Source organism: Bactrocera dorsalis, chromosome 2 (assembly GCF_023373825.1).
Source record: "Bactrocera dorsalis isolate Fly_Bdor chromosome 2, ASM2337382v1, whole genome shotgun sequence".
Classification (NCBI taxonomy): Eukaryota; Metazoa; Arthropoda; class Insecta; order Diptera; family Tephritidae; genus Bactrocera; species Bactrocera dorsalis.
In genome coordinates, this window is record NC_064304.1 from 34,877,688 (window position 1) to 34,895,831 (window position 18,144).

At 35.2% G+C, this 18,144-nt stretch overlaps 1 protein-coding gene across 1 annotated transcript; it reads right to left on the reverse strand.

The window, feature by feature from the left end:
- Positions 1-2,266: 2,266 nt before the first annotated feature.
- LOC105231754 (probable multidrug resistance-associated protein lethal(2)03659) lies at positions 2,267-12,771 on the reverse strand. The gene is made up of 7 exons (XM_011213205.4): positions 12,035-12,771; positions 6,875-7,105; positions 4,799-6,805; positions 4,327-4,723; positions 4,096-4,246; positions 3,083-4,031; positions 2,267-3,003 (listed from the first exon to the last, which is right to left on the reverse strand). Exons 1-7 carry the CDS (start codon positions 12,112-12,114, stop codon positions 2,733-2,735), a joined length of 4,086 nt encoding a protein of 1,361 aa, XP_011211507.2. The 5' UTR covers positions 12,115-12,771; the 3' UTR covers positions 2,267-2,732.
- Positions 12,772-18,144: the final 5,373 nt, after the last annotated feature.

The window sequence follows — 18,144 nt, forward strand, 5'->3', positions numbered from 1 at the left end:
AAGTAAATGTCATGAACCAATCTAACGTTTCAAATAAAGAACCGATGAGATTTTGCAAATTTTATGCGTTTTTTTTTTTTAAAAAGTTATCAAGCTCTTAAAAAATCACCCTTTATATTCGTATACTAGCTGCCGACTTCTGCAAGAAAATTTAGTGAATATTGTCAATATCTCACCGTAATTAAACTATTAAGAAATTTAACATAAATATTACAGTACTTAGTGTTGTTAGCTAAAATCATATTTGTGTCTGCATTGTTTTTTAGTAAATAATTAATACAAAATACTCAACAAGCTGTATTTGTATGTGCAGGCATCTGTCAGCGTTTGATTTACTTTGAACATGTAGCGATTAACATTAGAAATATAATAATAATAATATTAGCAATAATAATAATAATAATAAATATATAATTTTATTTAAGTGAATTAATATTAAATGGATCATAAGCATTTATTTATTTTTAAAAATAAGATTGATGTCAGCGCCATCTACATTTGCCATTTGTTTACTTCATCCTTGTTAAAATTTAGGAAATGTCAAGCAAAGTATATTTTCCAAAGTAGTGGTAACTCCATTTGTCACTCTGTCAAATTGTTTCACACAGTTTCCGCCGCCATTTGAATTGTCGTACAATAATTTCCGATTCGTGTGCTTAAAATAAGCAAAATGAAGTCAATTTGGCATTAGAATTAAAAAAAAGTAGTTTCTTTTCTAAAACATTGCAGTGTTGATTGTGTAAAAGTGAAAAGAAGCCGAATATTCATTTGTGTAGTGCAATTTTTATGAAATAATATAACAAAAGGTTCAATGCAATGCGTCAATGCTTCGCGTTGCAAAATGCTTGTGTATGTGAAAGTAGAATTTGGATGTGAATGCAGCAGATGTAATTAAACAGAAGCGACCCCAGCGAAACAGTTTCTACTCAAAAATTAAAAGGTTAGTGCATGCTTAAAATATATAAAAAGCTTAAAAAATGTATTTTATTTAAAGAAATCCGCCCTTTTTTTGTACTTTATGTTTTTCTATCTTCGTTCCATTAACAAATGGTTGGTAGTGTACATTCACTCTAAAATTTTTTAAAGAAGACAAATTCGCAATAACTTCTTTTTGAGCATTTCTGCGCACAAAAACAAACCTCAGGATTTAAACTGTGAAAGAGATTAATTGTGTTGCTCATCAAGAAGCGATGATCGGCTTCCCATTTTCCTTTTAAAGTCGCCAACGGCATAACATCTTCAGGATTATCATCGATTTCCGCAAAATTTAAAATATTCTTCCAGCAATTATCTAGGGTTTTATCACTAACACGACTCCAATGATAGCTTCTTCATTGACTGGAGCAAATCAGATTTCGTCCCTGCTATTGAAGATAGAAGCTGTTTCTGTAGTGAAGCTTCATGATTTTTATTGCATTCTGATCCATCGATTGAATGAAGGGAGTAACGTTTTGTGGCATAAACATTGGGAAAATTTTTCTGCTTTCAAAATTCAAAATAAACTTGTACCTGCGGAACGAATGATTAATGAATTCTTCATTCAGGAAGTTTTTTTCGGTTGCCAGAAGTTTCCAGAATAAGCCAAACTCGTCAGAATTACTTTTACTCATTAAATCTTATATGAATCGCTTTATGCAAATCCAAACTTTGTGACTGACAGACACAAAAACAGAACAGTAAATTATTATTAAGGATATCCAATTCAGAATTATTTATTGTCAATGCATAATACTTTCAAACACTGAAACGTTTTTCGTTCACGTTTTAGAATAGTCAATACACAAAAAAACGTATTCCCCTTTCTGAGTGTTTACGTTTTCGAGGGTGCGCTGTGTATGTCCGGCTTTCTTTCCAGCTGTTATAAACTTTAAGGCAAACTTAATATATCGTGTTCAGGGTATAAAATTGTTGTCAGGAATCATGCTAACGCACCACCTACCGAAGAATAGCTGACGACGAAAAATTTACGATACATATATTGCACAGAGAGCGTATATAGATGATTTTTTACGTTCTCTAAAAGTACGCTCATGCAAAATATAAATCCAGGGAACGTTCTCTGATAAATCTTCGAAATTTCTAATATAATTCGTATATGAAATTCTTAAAATGAATACTTAAATATTTTGCATTATTATTTTTTCTAACTAAGGCAAAAGTAAGCGCAGCATTTATTATTTAAAATTTTCCTCGGCATTTTAATAATATGTATATTATGCTCCCCTTTATGCACCAAATTTAAACAACAAATTATTAGTTTACACATACACACTTATTTGCTTTATTTTTTATTTTCAAGACATACATACATATGTGTGGATTTGTGCTCTTTTCCTTCACTACTCCCTCAGTACAAAATGCTACACTTTTACTTACAGTAGGAAGAAGTTTCTTACTTGTATATGAAAATAGTAGTATTTATAAAGCAGTACAAAATATGCTTTTTTTTACAAAACATTTTACGAAAATCTTTTTTTATTTATGCATACTAAATACGCGTATAGGGTATAGGTCTGTTTGTAACTTCGTATATATAATATTTATGTACGTTTACATATTTTAAGTAACAAAGCAAAAGATTCGCGGTTCATTTATGAGATTTTTAAACAAACGTGTAAGTACAAAATTTGCTTTCGAGATTGTAAACAATCAATGGCTAGTTACAAAAGTTTAATTTATCACATTAAATTCATCAGTGGTGTCTTAATTGCACAGATTACGTATATGACTGCTTATAAATCTTTTTTCTTCTGCTCGTAACTCTGTTCGGCCGCATTCATTAACAAATTCGTCATCGCGACGCCAGTGTGCTCGGCTAATTGTCGCAGAAAACCATGCGGTCGTTGCAACAGCTCATATGGATGCCCCAGTTCCACCATTTGTCCAGCATCCATTACCAAGACGCGATCACTGTCCATTACGGTGTGCAGGCGATGGGCTATCGTTAGCACTGTGCATTCGGCAAATTTGGTGCGAATAGTTTTCTGTATCAGTTTATCGGTTCTATAACGAAAGTTTTTCACATTAAATTGGATTACAAATCTTATTTAAAATAATATAAAACTCCAAAATTTTAACTTACTCTGGATCCACATTAGCCGTAGCCTCGTCCAAAATAAGTATCTTGTTGTTCCTGAGAATGGCACGTGCCAAGCAGACCAATTGCCGTTGACCCACACTGAAGTTCGCACCGCCATCATACATGCGACACGCAATGCCACCTATCAGTGTCGATACATGTGCACGTAGCTCCACATCTTCCAACGCCTTCCACACTTCCGCATCACTGCGCTCCTCCATAGGGTCTAAATTATAGCGCAATGTGCCCGAAAATAATACCGGATCTTGTGGTATTATCGATATTTTACTTCGCAAATCATGTAAGCCGAGACTTTCGATATCAACGCCGTCTACGAGTATCGCGCCCTCATTGCAGGCCAAACGAAACAGTGACTGTATAATGGAAGATTTTCCCGCGCCAGTACGTCCGACAATACCGATCTTTTCTCGTGGTGCTATAACAAAGTTTAAGCCTTTCAGCACATAAGAGTCCTTAGGCGAATAACGCAATTTCAGATCCACAAACTCAATGCGCCCTTCACTAGGCCATTCACCTTTGGGTTTTTTACTTGGTTCAGTGTCTAGCGGCGGTTCCGGTGGCTGTTGCGTATACTCGAGTATGCGCTCTACACTCGTCATATCATTTTCCAGTTCCGCCGTCTGACGCATGCCCCATTGACACATACCAATCATGGTCATTGAATGCAATATCGCCAAGCCGACATCACCGCTATTGAACTGGTTGTGCAAAACTAGAAAACTGAAAGTCACAGCTGCAATGTAGAGCACGCATAGGAAGTCCGACCACAGCGCGAAGGCACGAGTGCAGGAGATGAACAGAAACCAGGCGCATGTGTTGCCATTCATGTAATCGTGAAATTCCGAATCCAGTGCCGATTCCGCTTGTAACGCACGTATGGTGCTGAGTCCTTGAAATGTCTGGTTGGTCAGTGAATATATCGGACTGCGTGCTGTAAAATGGTAATATTATAAGTATTGACAAAAATTTATAAAATAAAGTGGGAATGCGCTTACTAATCGACTCTATGCGCTTAACGCTACGGCTGGTGTTCACATAGATGTAACGGAAGAGAAATAGAAAGGCGACAATAAATGCAGCCGGCACTAATAGCCAATAATTGGCAATGGCTACGATTATAAGCACGCCAGAGATGTCAATAGCAAACTGTAAATTATTGAAAAGAAAAAAGTTTAGTTTTATTGTCTAATCAACACAATTTTAATAACGCTCCAGTGCTAACTTACCGCTATACAGTCCAACAATGTATGTGGCACATCAGTATCCACGGTGCGTATATCCTTAGCAAAACGATTAAGAATTCTGCCAGACGAGTTCACATTGAAAAAATACATGCTGGTGCGTGTAATGCCACGAAAAAGTCGATCGTGCAGTTTGAGCGATATACGAAGACACATGCGGAAGAAGCCGAATGTACGCAGTATGTAAACGACCATTGTGGAGCCGAGTATAATTGCATAGAAAGTGACCAACTCTTGACGTACTGCTTCCTCATTTTCTGCATCATTATGTACGTACGAACGATTGGCCGCGGTTTCATTCGCCAATAAGGTGATATTATTGTCATTCAAGCTTCTCATCGGTGAAGCGCTGGCTACCGAAACCTTCTCTTCCCAAATAACCCTAAAAATAAAGCACAAATTAGAGTGAATTCAATTTTGGACAAAAAAGTCTTTAGCACACTGTAACTTTACTTACCACCTAGACAAGAAGTAGTCGACTCCTGTTAACATAAATCGAGCGCATATAAATAATGCCACAATTATGAAAAGTAGTATGGGGCTTTCTAAGGCTTTAAAGAACGACATGTAGACACTCAATTTCACAGAGCCGACGGCCTGTTGTTCTTGATTTATATCCTCGACTGGCGTTTCATCCGCGCGCAGTAACTGGTGATGTTCCATGCTCTTCTCTGACTCACTGCGCGACATGCGGCTATCAACGCTAAGTGCATCTGTTGAGTCTGCCGTTTCATTGGGTGTTTCATAAGTAGCTTGCATTAGCAGGAACTGGCACTTTTCATTTTTCTGTAGATCCTGATAACTGCCTTGTGCCTCAATGCGTCCCGAGTTCATGAGTATTAGCTGCTCCACTTCGAAAAGATATTGCAATTGATGTGTCACCAAAATCACTATCTTATCATAAAGGAACTCAGTAATACAACGCTCGAATATATGTTTTCCCACATGTGTGTCCACAGCTGAAAGTGGATCGTCGAGCAGGTAGATGTCTGCTTTGTGATAAATTGCACGTGCCAAATTGACGCGCGCCTTTTGACCGCCACTCAAGCTAACGCCACGCTCGCCGACAATTGTTAAATCACCGTTCGGCATTAGCTCCAGATCACGTTCTAGCGCACATGCTTTTATAACTTTCTTATAGCGTCGTTCGTTGTATGAATCCACGAAAACAATATTATCGCGTACAGTGCCTTCGAACACCCAAGGTTCTTGCGCCGCATATGATAATTTTCCGTTAATCACAATTTGACCGGCATTAATTTTAACCTCGCCCAGCAGCGCATTTAGTAATGTCGATTTGCCCGAACCAACCGGACCCACAATAGCTACCATGGCACGCTCGCTAATTTTCACATTCAGCTTCGAGAGTGCTACATTTCCCTTGCCATCCGTCGGCGCAGCTGCATCCCATGTAGCACTAACATTTCGTATATCGACGCCCTTACGTTCGGCGTGTGGATGTACTTCACGCCCGTTTATAAGATCCAAGAAATTCTCTCCTTCACTCACATTGCCGTTAAGTTCCGCTTTTTCATTGTTCTCATTATTATTCTTATTATTCTTCGCCAAATGTTTCTTATCTTTTTTCAATACGGGCGTTGTCGCCGCATCTCCATCTTGTAGGAATTCGCGCACACGTTTCGCTGATACTGTTGCCTCCGACACGAATGTGATCGCCAATGGCCAAAAGTGTACCATTGAATCGTTCAGCATGTTAAAATACGAAGATACCGTATACACGCGCTTAGCGGTCAATGAGTCGCCGAGGTAAATGTAGGAAACCAACGCGAGAAAAACTGATAACGGTGATATCATGGAGGTACAACTCAGCGCCGCGTGTATATACGAGGTACCCTTTATAGCGCGCACTTCTTTAAATCGTATATCCGCTATAAGTTTGGTAAACGAATTTTCCCACGCATACATTTTGATCACTTGTATGCCCTGTATAATTTCATTCATCAACTTTACACGCAAATCCGTACGCTCGGCGGTTCGTCGTCGGTAATAGGCCGCCTTCTTGCCCACATAAGCTTGCAAAGGTATGAAACTCAGCATGAATGCCACGCCAATAACTGCTGAGATACCAATCTCTCGATACATAAGATAGCCGATAATTAGTGACTCAGTGGGTCCTTTCCACAGATCATGCAAAAAAGCCAACGCCACATCGAAGCGGCCCACATCGTTCGAGAGTATATTTATGGCGCGACCGCGCAACCCATCGTTACTGGCATTTTTAGAGATTTGTAAGCATTTGCGATATATCAGACCCGATAGACCGATTCTTATTTTAGTGCCTACTTGAAATATGTAAAATATAAACGGATGAAACGAAAAAACTGGTATCACAGAGCATAGCACAATGCCGGCAGCAAGTTTATAAGCATCTAGCTCGGTTGTTGTTGTCTGGCCTTCAACGAAGTAGGCGACCAGACCGCCAAGCAACAAGGGTTGTATAGCTCTAAAATATAGAAAATTATGGAAAAATTATTAGTTATTTATAAGTTAGTTCTATAAATATAGGACTCACTTGCAAATCGATTCGGTTATGGAATAAAGCACGCCAAGTGGCAAAAATACTGAACCATAGGCGCGTCCAATCACGCGCAAAATACTGGGTTTCTTATGCAGACGTTCCTCCTCCCAAAGCTTACTAAACTTATCGGTAAGCCGTTCACTATCTAACGATTGACGATTTTGATATAAATCCTCCTCTCTTAGCGGACCCTTTAGACCCAAGCGAAAGATGTCGCGCATCCACCTTAAAGCAAAAACAAAAAAATATTTTATTTAAAAGCACTTAGAGCGTGTAGTGCAAGAAGAAAACAGTCAAAAAGTAAAAATAAAAAAAAAAAAAAACAATTTGTTCATTTCTTTCGGCTGTGAGTGGCATACATATACCTACTTAAGTGAATAACCTAGTAGCGACTGCAATTAGAAATCGGAAACAATGGTTAACAATATTTAAGAGCAAACACCAAAGAAGTGAGCGGAAAACCGGTTGAAGAGCGCACGCACGTGAAGCGCAAAGTGCAAAGCGCTACAAATGTACATACTTATGTGCAGTATATGAGACTGCTTGTAGAGGCCAATAAACCCAGCTAAAATTTTCGTGTTTCCAAATTTTTGTAAACGGTTTATTAGCACAACCTCGAAATAATAAAATTGATTGTATAAATTGAAAGTATTTAATAATCAGGGCTAATAAACGTGCACTTATGTTGGCTTACATACATTAGGGCGGTTCACACCTAAATAATTTTAAATTTTAAAACAAATAAAAAAAATAAAAAATATACATTTTTGATAATATTATGATTAGTTTTATCTACAAACTACTAAATTTCTTTACTTTTAGACAAAAATTAAGGTAATCCTTATATTTCTAAAACATGAACCCTAATTTGATCTTTGAATTTTAATGTCACGAAGTCCAGTGACTTATACTAAGAAAAGCGTTACATGAAAGTTTCTTCTTCTTCTTTACTGGCGTAGACACCGCTTACGCGATTATAGCCGAGTCAACAACAGGGCGCCAGTCGTTTCTTCTCTTCGCTACGTGGCCTTCCAACGGAGTGGAGGTCTTCCTTTTCCTCTGCTTCCCGCGGCGGGTACTGCGTCGAATACTTTCAGAGCTGGAGTGTTTTCATCCATCCAGACAACATGACCTAGCCAGGCTGTCTTTTAATTCGCTGAACTATGCCAATGTCGTCGTATATCTCGTACAGCTCATCGTTCCATCGAATGCGATATTCGCCGTGGCCAACGCGCAAAGGACCATAAATCTTTCGCAGAACTTTTCTCTCGAAAACTCGCAACGTTGACTCATCGGTTGTTGTCATCGTCAAGCTTCTAATATAGCAGGACGGGAATTGTGAGCGGCCTTTAGAGTTTGGCTTTTGTTCGTCGAGAGAGGACTTTACTTTTCAATTGCCTACTCAGTCCGAAGTAGCACCTGTTGGCAAGAGTAATCCTGTGTTGGATTTCCAGGCTGACATTGTTGGTGGTGTTAATGCTGGTTCCTAAATAGACAAAATTATCTACAACTTCAAAGTTATGACGGTCAACAGTTATTCGAAGACTGTTTTGCGTTGTTTGTACCTGCTCGATTAAGTTCTGCAGCTCGAATATGAACGAAAGTTTAGAAATATTTGCGTTGTTACTGAGGATGTTTGAAGAAAAAATAATCTAGAATTAGCTGCAGAACTTTAAACTGAAAATAATGAAGTATATATAGTATGTATGTTTTTAGTTTCACTTTAAAAATTATTTAAAAAAAAGCTTCAGAACTTCTATTAGCACTATGATAGTACGGTTTAGCTCCGTTAGGATCGGGAAGGACCTCTCCGAGACGTTCGATACTAAACGAGGTTTCAAAGGCTAAACTCTATATGTCACTCTTTATTCCCGATCTGCTATGTGCTGAGGCATGGACGCGATGACAACATCTGATGTTGTGATGTCTCACGACAGTCGGGTCTACCTAACCGGAACGGAGCCGGATTTCAAGAGATGACGGATAAGGTGACTAAGTCATGTCATCCGAATGGATGAAAATAGTCTATATCTGAGAGTATTCAACGCAGTACGCGCCGTAGGAAGCAAAAGAAAGGCCACGTGGAGAAGGGCCTGACTACACTTGGAAACTCCAATTGACGCCAAACAGCGAAAAGTAAGAACGACCGGCGTGATTTCATAAACTCGTCTACACCAATAAAGAAGAAGTACGGTTCAGAATCAAGAATAAAATATTGAGAATCATAATTACAACCAATCCATTAGAGACCTCAAAGATTATCAGCAAAATGTTAAGCGCACTACGGCGTTCATGGCAATGCTTCAAGATATTAATAGCCAAGAGACCACATTGAACGTTATTTACAATTAAAATGATTGACACAAAAGGCCTGCCGGCGATTAGCAGCCAAATACGGTAGACATAAGTACTTATATGTTTACCTTCTTACAGTATTGTACAAAACGTTAGCAGCTGGGTGGCTTAAGAAATTAAAATTAAATTGTCCTAAAAAGTATTCATTGGAATATGGGCGTTTCTTCAATATCGAAGTATTTAAAAATATAATCACAATCATTAAATATTCTGTTTGGTATTAACTATTTAAAATTTCGATTGAACTTAATTCAATTTTTCACGATGAAGCTTCATTAGGGACTTGTGTCTATTGATGGTATGGTGAAATCAATCGTTGTCGTAGGACAATCCAATATACAAATACTATAGCAGGTTAATTTCCTACTTATGCAGAATAGACCTCGACATATCTAATATATATCCAGTGTGCAATGAGTCTCAGCATAACACTGGCTACCTCTTTGCGTGTCCCACTAACCCTACTCATCTGAAACCCTTCTCCCTTTGGTGCGAGGCCGTCGACGACAACTTATCTAATCCTTACCATCCTAACGGGGTTTATGTACCCTTTACAACAACAACTTTCAATCCAAGACGAATTTCGTGAAGGTGGTCCAAAATCGTTTGTTGTTCCGATAACTATTGCGAGTTTGCGCAAACTGATATTGGACGACCGGCATGTGACCTGCATGAACATTTGGTTATAAAAAAAATTTCTTTACATTGGATACCACACAATTTTTCAATCGACCTAATAAGGTTCGTGTCGATTAGTCAAGAAAAATGTTAAAATACGATAGCGGTGCTTCGAAATACACATATGACATCACGGATTTTACATGTGTGAGCCCGGAAGTAAACAGCTGTCGGCTGTATGAATGTTTCAAGATGAGGGGAATCCAACAAAAATGTTTTTCGCACATAGCACGGTGATTTTCTGTTTCTTGGCTAGACCTGTCGCAATCATAACATGTACTACAACAAAGCAGAACAGGAACTTCCAAGTGATACACAACTATCAAGAAATCATTAAGACCGAAGACAGATCACTCTTCACCAGGAAAATGCGAGCTCATATTATGTGACTGAAGCAACTGCATTTTCGAGCACTTAAAACATCGATTTGACAACTAAGCCATAGTGAAATCCTGACTTGTTCTTGTTTCAATAACTTCTAAAATTTTATGTTTCATTGTCATGTCTTCTCAAAGAATATATGTATTTAATATGGGACAACGCTCTGCTTTAATGTATAACCAAGTCTCTATGTAAGTTTATCATTAATTACATTTCATTATTCGATTTATTTTAATTTTTATTAACATTCTGGTAAAGTTGGTAAGAACACACAATTAATTAATTTAGAATAAACAACAATTAGAATGTTCGTGAGTAAAATTTAAATTATCATATGTTAATATTTAGAAAGCATCAATTAATTAAATAGCGGAACATTTTTTAGGGTATCAAATTTAGTTTTGTAATCGGACCTCTCAATCTACATAACCATTACTTATTTTTTTCAGCTTGTTTGGTAATTAGCAATTTCGATTCCACAAGCTAAAAACAAGTAAGTATCTATGTATGTTTTACCTTATTATTACTAGATGGACAAATACGAGGAGTCATGTGCACATCTCGGCATATACATATGTATGTATGTACTGATGAATGTATGTATGTATACATATATGCATGTACATAAGCACATATACTTAAAAATAGTGTTAATTTAATAAAATCGTGAATATTAAAGTGTTATTTTTAATGAAATTATTAAGTCTGTAGTGCATATTAGACTAACTCACCAGTCTTTGAAAATGTTAAAAAAAAGACATGAAATTCATATTATATTGAAACTTATCGGAAACGAAAGATAAAACAACAAACATGAAAGGAAAAATATAGTTATAAAATAAATAAGGAAAGTGAGTTCCTGGTTGAATTAGTAATGGTTTATCTCGATTACCGGCAAAACTACGAGTCCTATAGAAAAAAGTTATATGGCTATGCTGTAGGTAATGGATATATCCATAACTTTTGTATCAGCACCTTTTGGACATAACCTCAAAATTTATATGAAAATTTCACAGATCGGCAGCAAACTATTTTCATTATTGTTAGTTGAAATTTCGTTTCCAAAGGGTTTTTAGACCACTATGCTTTTTTCACAGCTTTTATAAAGCTAAGCAATTTTCTAACTCCCTATAAAATATTTTAATTTTTTCTCATACAATTTGTATACCACATTTATAGGAAAATTAGTATTAATCAATTTAGTTTCAATTTCCGTTTGTTTTGCTTAATACTTTAATTGTTTTTAATTGCAATGCGGCAATTAGTTGGACAAGAACGAATGCGTTGAAGGCAAAAGTGTGTCGAACATATGCACATAGACACATACATACATACATACATAAATGTATGTATGCATATACTACATACATATATGTATACGAATATTTATCTACTTCGAACACATACATATATGTATATACATACGAATACTTATCTACTTCGAAATCTAAAATCATGAATAATTTATAACAATAAGTGCTCGAGAACCCAGTTAATACAACACGAGCATATCTTGCTTTATTGGTTCCATAAAATTGATAATGACTATTTTTACACATATCGAATGGAAATAAATAAAATAAAAATGCACAAAAATCCACAATTAATACAAAGACGAAAAAAGGTATTAAAAGACACGTGAATTACACAAAGAACACAGAACACAATTTTCTCACACATTTTTCACATTTCCGCCTCCATTCAATACTCTACACACATATGATTACTTGCAATTCTTACCAGAAACTCCAGCGCGAGAGCAAATTTACCGTTGGATATGGATTTGTTGGACGTTCTATCTTTTTTCTAGTCCGGTTCATTATTTGATATTATTTATTACAATAATTTATTTACAGTTAAGTTTAATACTTTCAACTCCTCACACAAAATTGAACAATTTTCACTTTTTTCTCAGTCGTATCACAAACTTTACGTGGAATTATTTTTTACATATAATTTTTTTGTTGTTTTTTTTTTTTTTAGTAATTTTATATTGCACTTATCACTTTCATTAACGGGAAAGGAATGTGCTTATACAAATTATCTACTATTGCTTGGGCGAATCTTATAATCTTTATCAAATAATCGATAAATATAATAGTGGCAGTAATTGTGTCAGAATCCGAAAAAAACGAGACACAATTATTATTATTATTAAAAAAAAAATATTATCACTAAACGCTACAATGTCCGCATATTGCTTGCCAATCAATTGCACACATACATGTACATATATGAAGGGGGGAAAAACTGTATAGAAACGTGTAATTTGTTTTTCAACTATTTTATGTTGTTGTTGTCTATAGCGGCGTGTAGAAAATTTGTATTATTCGATGTGCTCGTTCTTTTTTCGTCTGGCCCGGCTCTGGTTGTGCCAAAATGATTTTAATATAGCACCACACAAAGCGTTATTCACAACAGAACGCAGCACGCGCACAAAGCCAACTGAATCTCTCAACTCTCCAATGCGCCTGTTTAAAGGGGTTGCTTGGGTTGCTTGTGTTTATTTATACACACAAGTGCACATACATACGTATCAAAGCGATTGAAATTAAGTAGCGCATAAGTCGACTCGGCCGAAACTTTAAATTATTGCTTTAAGCGACACATTTGCTATACCAAATATGCGCTCAAGTTGTTGTGCCACCATAGTAAGGAGATCAATAAAACAATATTTCGTTCAATAATAAGAGTGCAAATCAGTTTCTAGCCAATTTCCAACTATATTTAAATATACCTGACATTAAAATGCGTAATTCTACTTGAACGCTTTTGCCTTTCAGCGCGCAAAACATTGTTATTGTCGCTGCTAGTGAGTGGCAAGCAGTTGGAAACAAAGCGTTTATAGGTACATATATCAAAGCCAAATTGTGATAAGAGTTGTAAAACTGCTCTTTCGTCTATTTGCTCTTAATTTAAGCGCATGTTAGGTAAATATGCGGCTTTTGGAAGTATTTTGTTGTGGTAGGTCGGGAAACTTGAAAGAAATGATTTCACAAAGCTGTGAAATGAGTCAATTTTTATTGATTTAATGGAAAATATTAGATAATATCATATTTAAAATGAGATCAAATATTTTGCTTGGAAATTTGGTTTCAGAGACAGAAATATTTGAATTGAAGAAAAGTTTCATAAAGACTACCATATATGCTATATATGTATGCATAAGTATAATACAATCAATTTGTGCTAAAATAATAAATTAACAGTAATCTTTTTGCCCGTTGCGTTTCCAGACATATTTCCTGTTAATAAATATTATATATTGTACATACACAATTGTTTTTATTGTGCAATTTTCCTCGAATTGTGTCTTATTTGCTTAAAACTCCCGCGATAGTTTCCTGAAATCAGCGAAAATATAACAAAAATTATGCGTTGATAAGAAAACGCAATACAAATAGTTATTCCTATTATTAAAGTTCAAACTCTACACGAACAATGAACAAAATGAAACACCCATACATGCCATACTCACCCTATAAATGCGAGGTTAGCAACTAACTGCTGGGGTGGGCACAATAAACCTAAGATCGCGTTGCAATCCTCGTCTATCTATCTACTGGGGTTGCATTCGCTACTGACATTTGTTGTTTATTATTATTTTTGTTTGAGAATTATGTTGATAAAAGTTAGCTCTTTGACCGTTTCTCTCTACAATGACGTTTTACAACCATTATGACGTCATATAAGAGGAGCATTGTCTCGTATGCGCTTATTAGACCGCGTTTACACACGTCGACTTTTCTTGCTCATTATCAGGAAATTCTCTTATGGTGTTACCCATTGCATTTACATGGGCTATTTGAGTCCTTTTGATGTCACATTTTCTTATTCTTTCAAGCTTTATTTAAGCGAAAGTATTGTTCATTAGTTAATTTTTAGAGGTATTCACCAGCTTCTAAAATACAAAGTTTCTAACCAATGGGAATATTGGAAAAGGCTTATGGTGATTCAGTTTTATCGGAAACACAAGCCTACAAGTGCTACAAAGCCTTCAAAAACGGTCGAGATATCGTTGAAGACTTGTCTCTTTCTGGACGGCAATCGACCTCTTCAATTGATAAAAATATTTAAAAAAAAGTGAAGGGAAAATCGTTGAGCAAGTTTTAGAGAGCTGGCAAGAGAGCTCGACATCTCTCCCGAGTCCGTTCAAATTTTATTTTGGGTGTGAAATGCGTGCTTACTTGACACGTCCCGATAAAGCTCCAATATTCTAAAATACAGTACGAATGTGACCCAATTCAAAGCCAAAAACACAATAAATACCATCGATCAACCACAGTTTTCACCAAATTCAGCTCGGTGTGATTCATTTTTCAACCTTCTTTCTTTCTTTCTTCCTTTTCCCAACCTCAGATTGCCCGTAAATTATTTTTCTTTGTTTGATATTTTATTTTTCGTTTCCCATGGGTTTCAACCTACTATAAGTTTCGCTCTTTTTTTTTATTCAAATTTTCGAATATATTGTAAATATTCGAAAGTTCCTTCAACACTTCAAAAATAAGCCTAGTTCAAACTGCCTTCAGTGTGTGTTCTCCCAGTCGGTTCTGCCTAAACGGTATCGACCCGAATTTTCATCCGGTTGTAGATTATAAACTTTTTCTAAAAATGTCGATAAATTTTTTATCTCCCTACAACAACAACTACTACTTCAAATTTATTATTATTTACTCGCATTAAATAAAGAAACAAGGAATTTCGCAAATTTTCTATTTCTATATGTATTTTACGAATTATTATGTGAGCTCATTGTCTACTCAGAGCATTGCATTTCTTTAGTCGGCCCACTACCAGTTTTCTACCAAAACTTTAAGAGAATTCAAAAAATCTGCTTGCTCTCTTTAGAGCATAAATCATTGTCGGCTAGACATACTTACATATTACATACATACATTATTTGTAAGTATGTAGGCACGTCAGCATTCTGTTGTGAAATTCGAATTGTATTGTAATAATTACAATGTAATTTCAATGTTTTTTACGATTACAGACGCGTTCAAAAATGTAAATATGAAATGTACTACATGCATACATAATTAAGAAGAATTTGTAGATTTGTTTGTAATATTTATGTGATTATTCAGTCACTACTGGTTACTTCTCACATAGATTAGAAAATAATGAAAATTTGTTAAAATTTTACATATGTGTGTATGTACATATGTACTTAGATATTTGCATCCCATTGTTCGTCTATAATAACAATGCCATGATTTGTAGGGAGAAAATAGTAAAATATTTGCCAAAATTGGGAACTCGAAAATTTACGCTCTACTGCTTACAATGGTTAGTACATTTTATCACATCTCCACTGTACTTGCTCAAACCATCAGTGAATAGTACATTCAAAATATTTTTATTATTTTTATAATTATTGACAAAGTTTTAACATTGTGATTAACATTTTTTTTAATTCGTCACAGTTTATGGTTTGTAATAATATTTCTTCAAGAAATAAATTGTAAGAATGATTTCAAAAAAGTTATAATTTTGCCACCGCTGCAACCATTTTTTCAAAAGACTTTTCAACGTATGCATATACAATATTTAATCAAATTTTCTCAATCTCCTTCTGACAGTGCTTCATTGATAAATATATGACTGATACAAAGCCTTCAATCGTGGAAGACATGCCTCGTTCTGGACGACCTTCGACATCTTCAACTGATGAAAATAATAAAAAAGTGAAGGATATGGTGCTTGGAAACTTCAGATTGTACTCCGTGTGATTTTTCTAGTTCCCCAAACTGAAATTGCTGCTCTGTGGATCCCGTTTTTATTTGATCGAAGAGATAAAACAAAATTAGCTGAAAGTGGTGAAGGGCATTCTAAAAATTGCTTATGAAAAGTGTTTCGTGGGTTGGAAAAACCGTTGGCTTAAGTGTATTACATCTGGTGGAGATTACTTTGAAGGCGACAAAATAAATATTGACGAATAAGTAACTTTTATATACAATTTCCTGGTACTTTTTTGGCACAATGTGTATTTTATTTTCAAAAATCCTTACTAAAACGTCAATAATGTAACCGAAGTTGTAAAAAAGTGGGCTAAAAAATGTCTTAATACAGTGTGTGCTGCGAATACTATTGTTTATAGGACTAAATAATGTACTACGACTTTTGCAGCATACTGATTACAAAAAATGTCGGGACAGCATATGTCTAACTGTTAAAATTTAAAAATAAAAATTAATATGCCGGCACGTTAAAAAGTTTTTATTTCGACCTTAGTATTAATATTTAATAGAACTAATTACAATATATTGATAACAAGAGTTAAAAAAAGTTCACACAATTTTCGGTTCAATTAATCGGTAAATCAATTAACTGTTACTTATTGCATTAACAATTAGTTCATTACAGGAATCCCACCTAATTGGACAACTTAAGTATTTCTTTAGTTTTTAGTAATGATATTTAAATAATATTTTTACTTTAAAAGAAAAAAAAATTTAGGAACAAAACCAAATCAAAGCACTTACATATTTATTAGCCCTTTCGTACAGAAACAAATTAATTTTGTACATTAAGATTATAATTGAGAAACCGGGATTTACCTTCCACACACACCGTCTACTCAATTAACTCTCAGCTGTTATACTTCTTAAGTCATTCATTTTCTATTTTTTCTATTTTAACAATACACACAACCAAATATACAGCCTTGACAATAACCGGCAGAGTTAAACACAGCCAAATTTACAGTGTGGACAACAACTCGATTTCAATTCGACTAAGAATTATATCGGTATTGTGACAATTACAGACATGAGACAATCGTCTCAAGCAGAATACCGATATTAATGTAGTAAAATAAGATTTATATATTGTATAGTAAATCGAACCAAATTAGTGCTTTTATCGAACAAAGACCGATAAATTGATCAAATTACTTCCAATCAACTCTCCAAAATTATCATTGTAATAAAAAGATATAAACTTAAGAAATAAAACAAATTCATACTATTGTTTATATGCAGCTTATGCATTCACATATTTAGAGGTCGTTCCTTACATTTTTAAAATGTTAACTTAAGAAGACTGTAATTTTATTTTTTATGTTTTTCAATATTCGTGAAATAACATGCGATTTTGTATTTTGAAACTTCAAGAACTGACAGAGGCTTTGGAGGATCATCTTCTTTCTCTAGCTCCTTAACATCAGCACCATTCAAAATAGCTACACCAATTAGCATATGCTTTCAATTGCTGATGCCAGAGATTCTATTTTTAACGAACATCCTTTATACAATTAACCAGGAGATATTAAAAGTATTTTTTTTTCAGTAACAAATATTTTTAACCAATTATTTAGTGAAATAAATTGACCGGTTTCAATTAAGCGGAGGATACTGTATTAGAATAGAGTTGCCTGGTGAGCGACTACCCACTCGGTAAGACTGAAACATACGATGTATGCATAACTCACGCGGCCAGTTGGGTCCCTACGAAGCTGTGCTAATAAAAGTTCGAAGTTCACATCTTATCATCCATATGAAGTCCTCTTTCCTCAAGTGGAATGGCAAATGGAGTGATCTGCTAGTAAGAAATATCCAAGGCAGCTAAGTTTCCGATTATCTAATGCATATGTATGTACATATACATATCTTTTTCGAATGCAAAATCACGCTGGGTCCACCCTGTATTTCAACTTTATGATATACATTAAGGAAATTATTAAATTTTTTAATCTGCCTATTAGGTTTCTTATGGCGCCAATTTTATTTAATAATTGTACACACTGTAGAAAATCAAAAACAATCTTATCAATTTCATCATATCTAGCAACTAACCCATTTTAAACAAGGTTTTATACTATTATGAATGGAAATTGTATATTGTTGATA

Coding starts and splice junctions, on each gene's coding strand:
- LOC105231754 (XM_011213205.4), bottom strand. CDS start 12,114: ATGAACCGGACTAGAAAAAAGATAGAACGTCCAACAAATCCATATCCA. Junction 4,724..4,798: donor GACTACTTCTTGTCTAGGTG/GTAAGTAAAGTT, acceptor CTTTATTTTTAG/GGTTATTTGGGAAGAGAAGG. Junction 4,247..4,326: donor CATTGTTGGACTGTATAGCG/GTAAGTTAGCAC, acceptor AATAATTTACAG/TTTGCTATTGACATCTCTGG.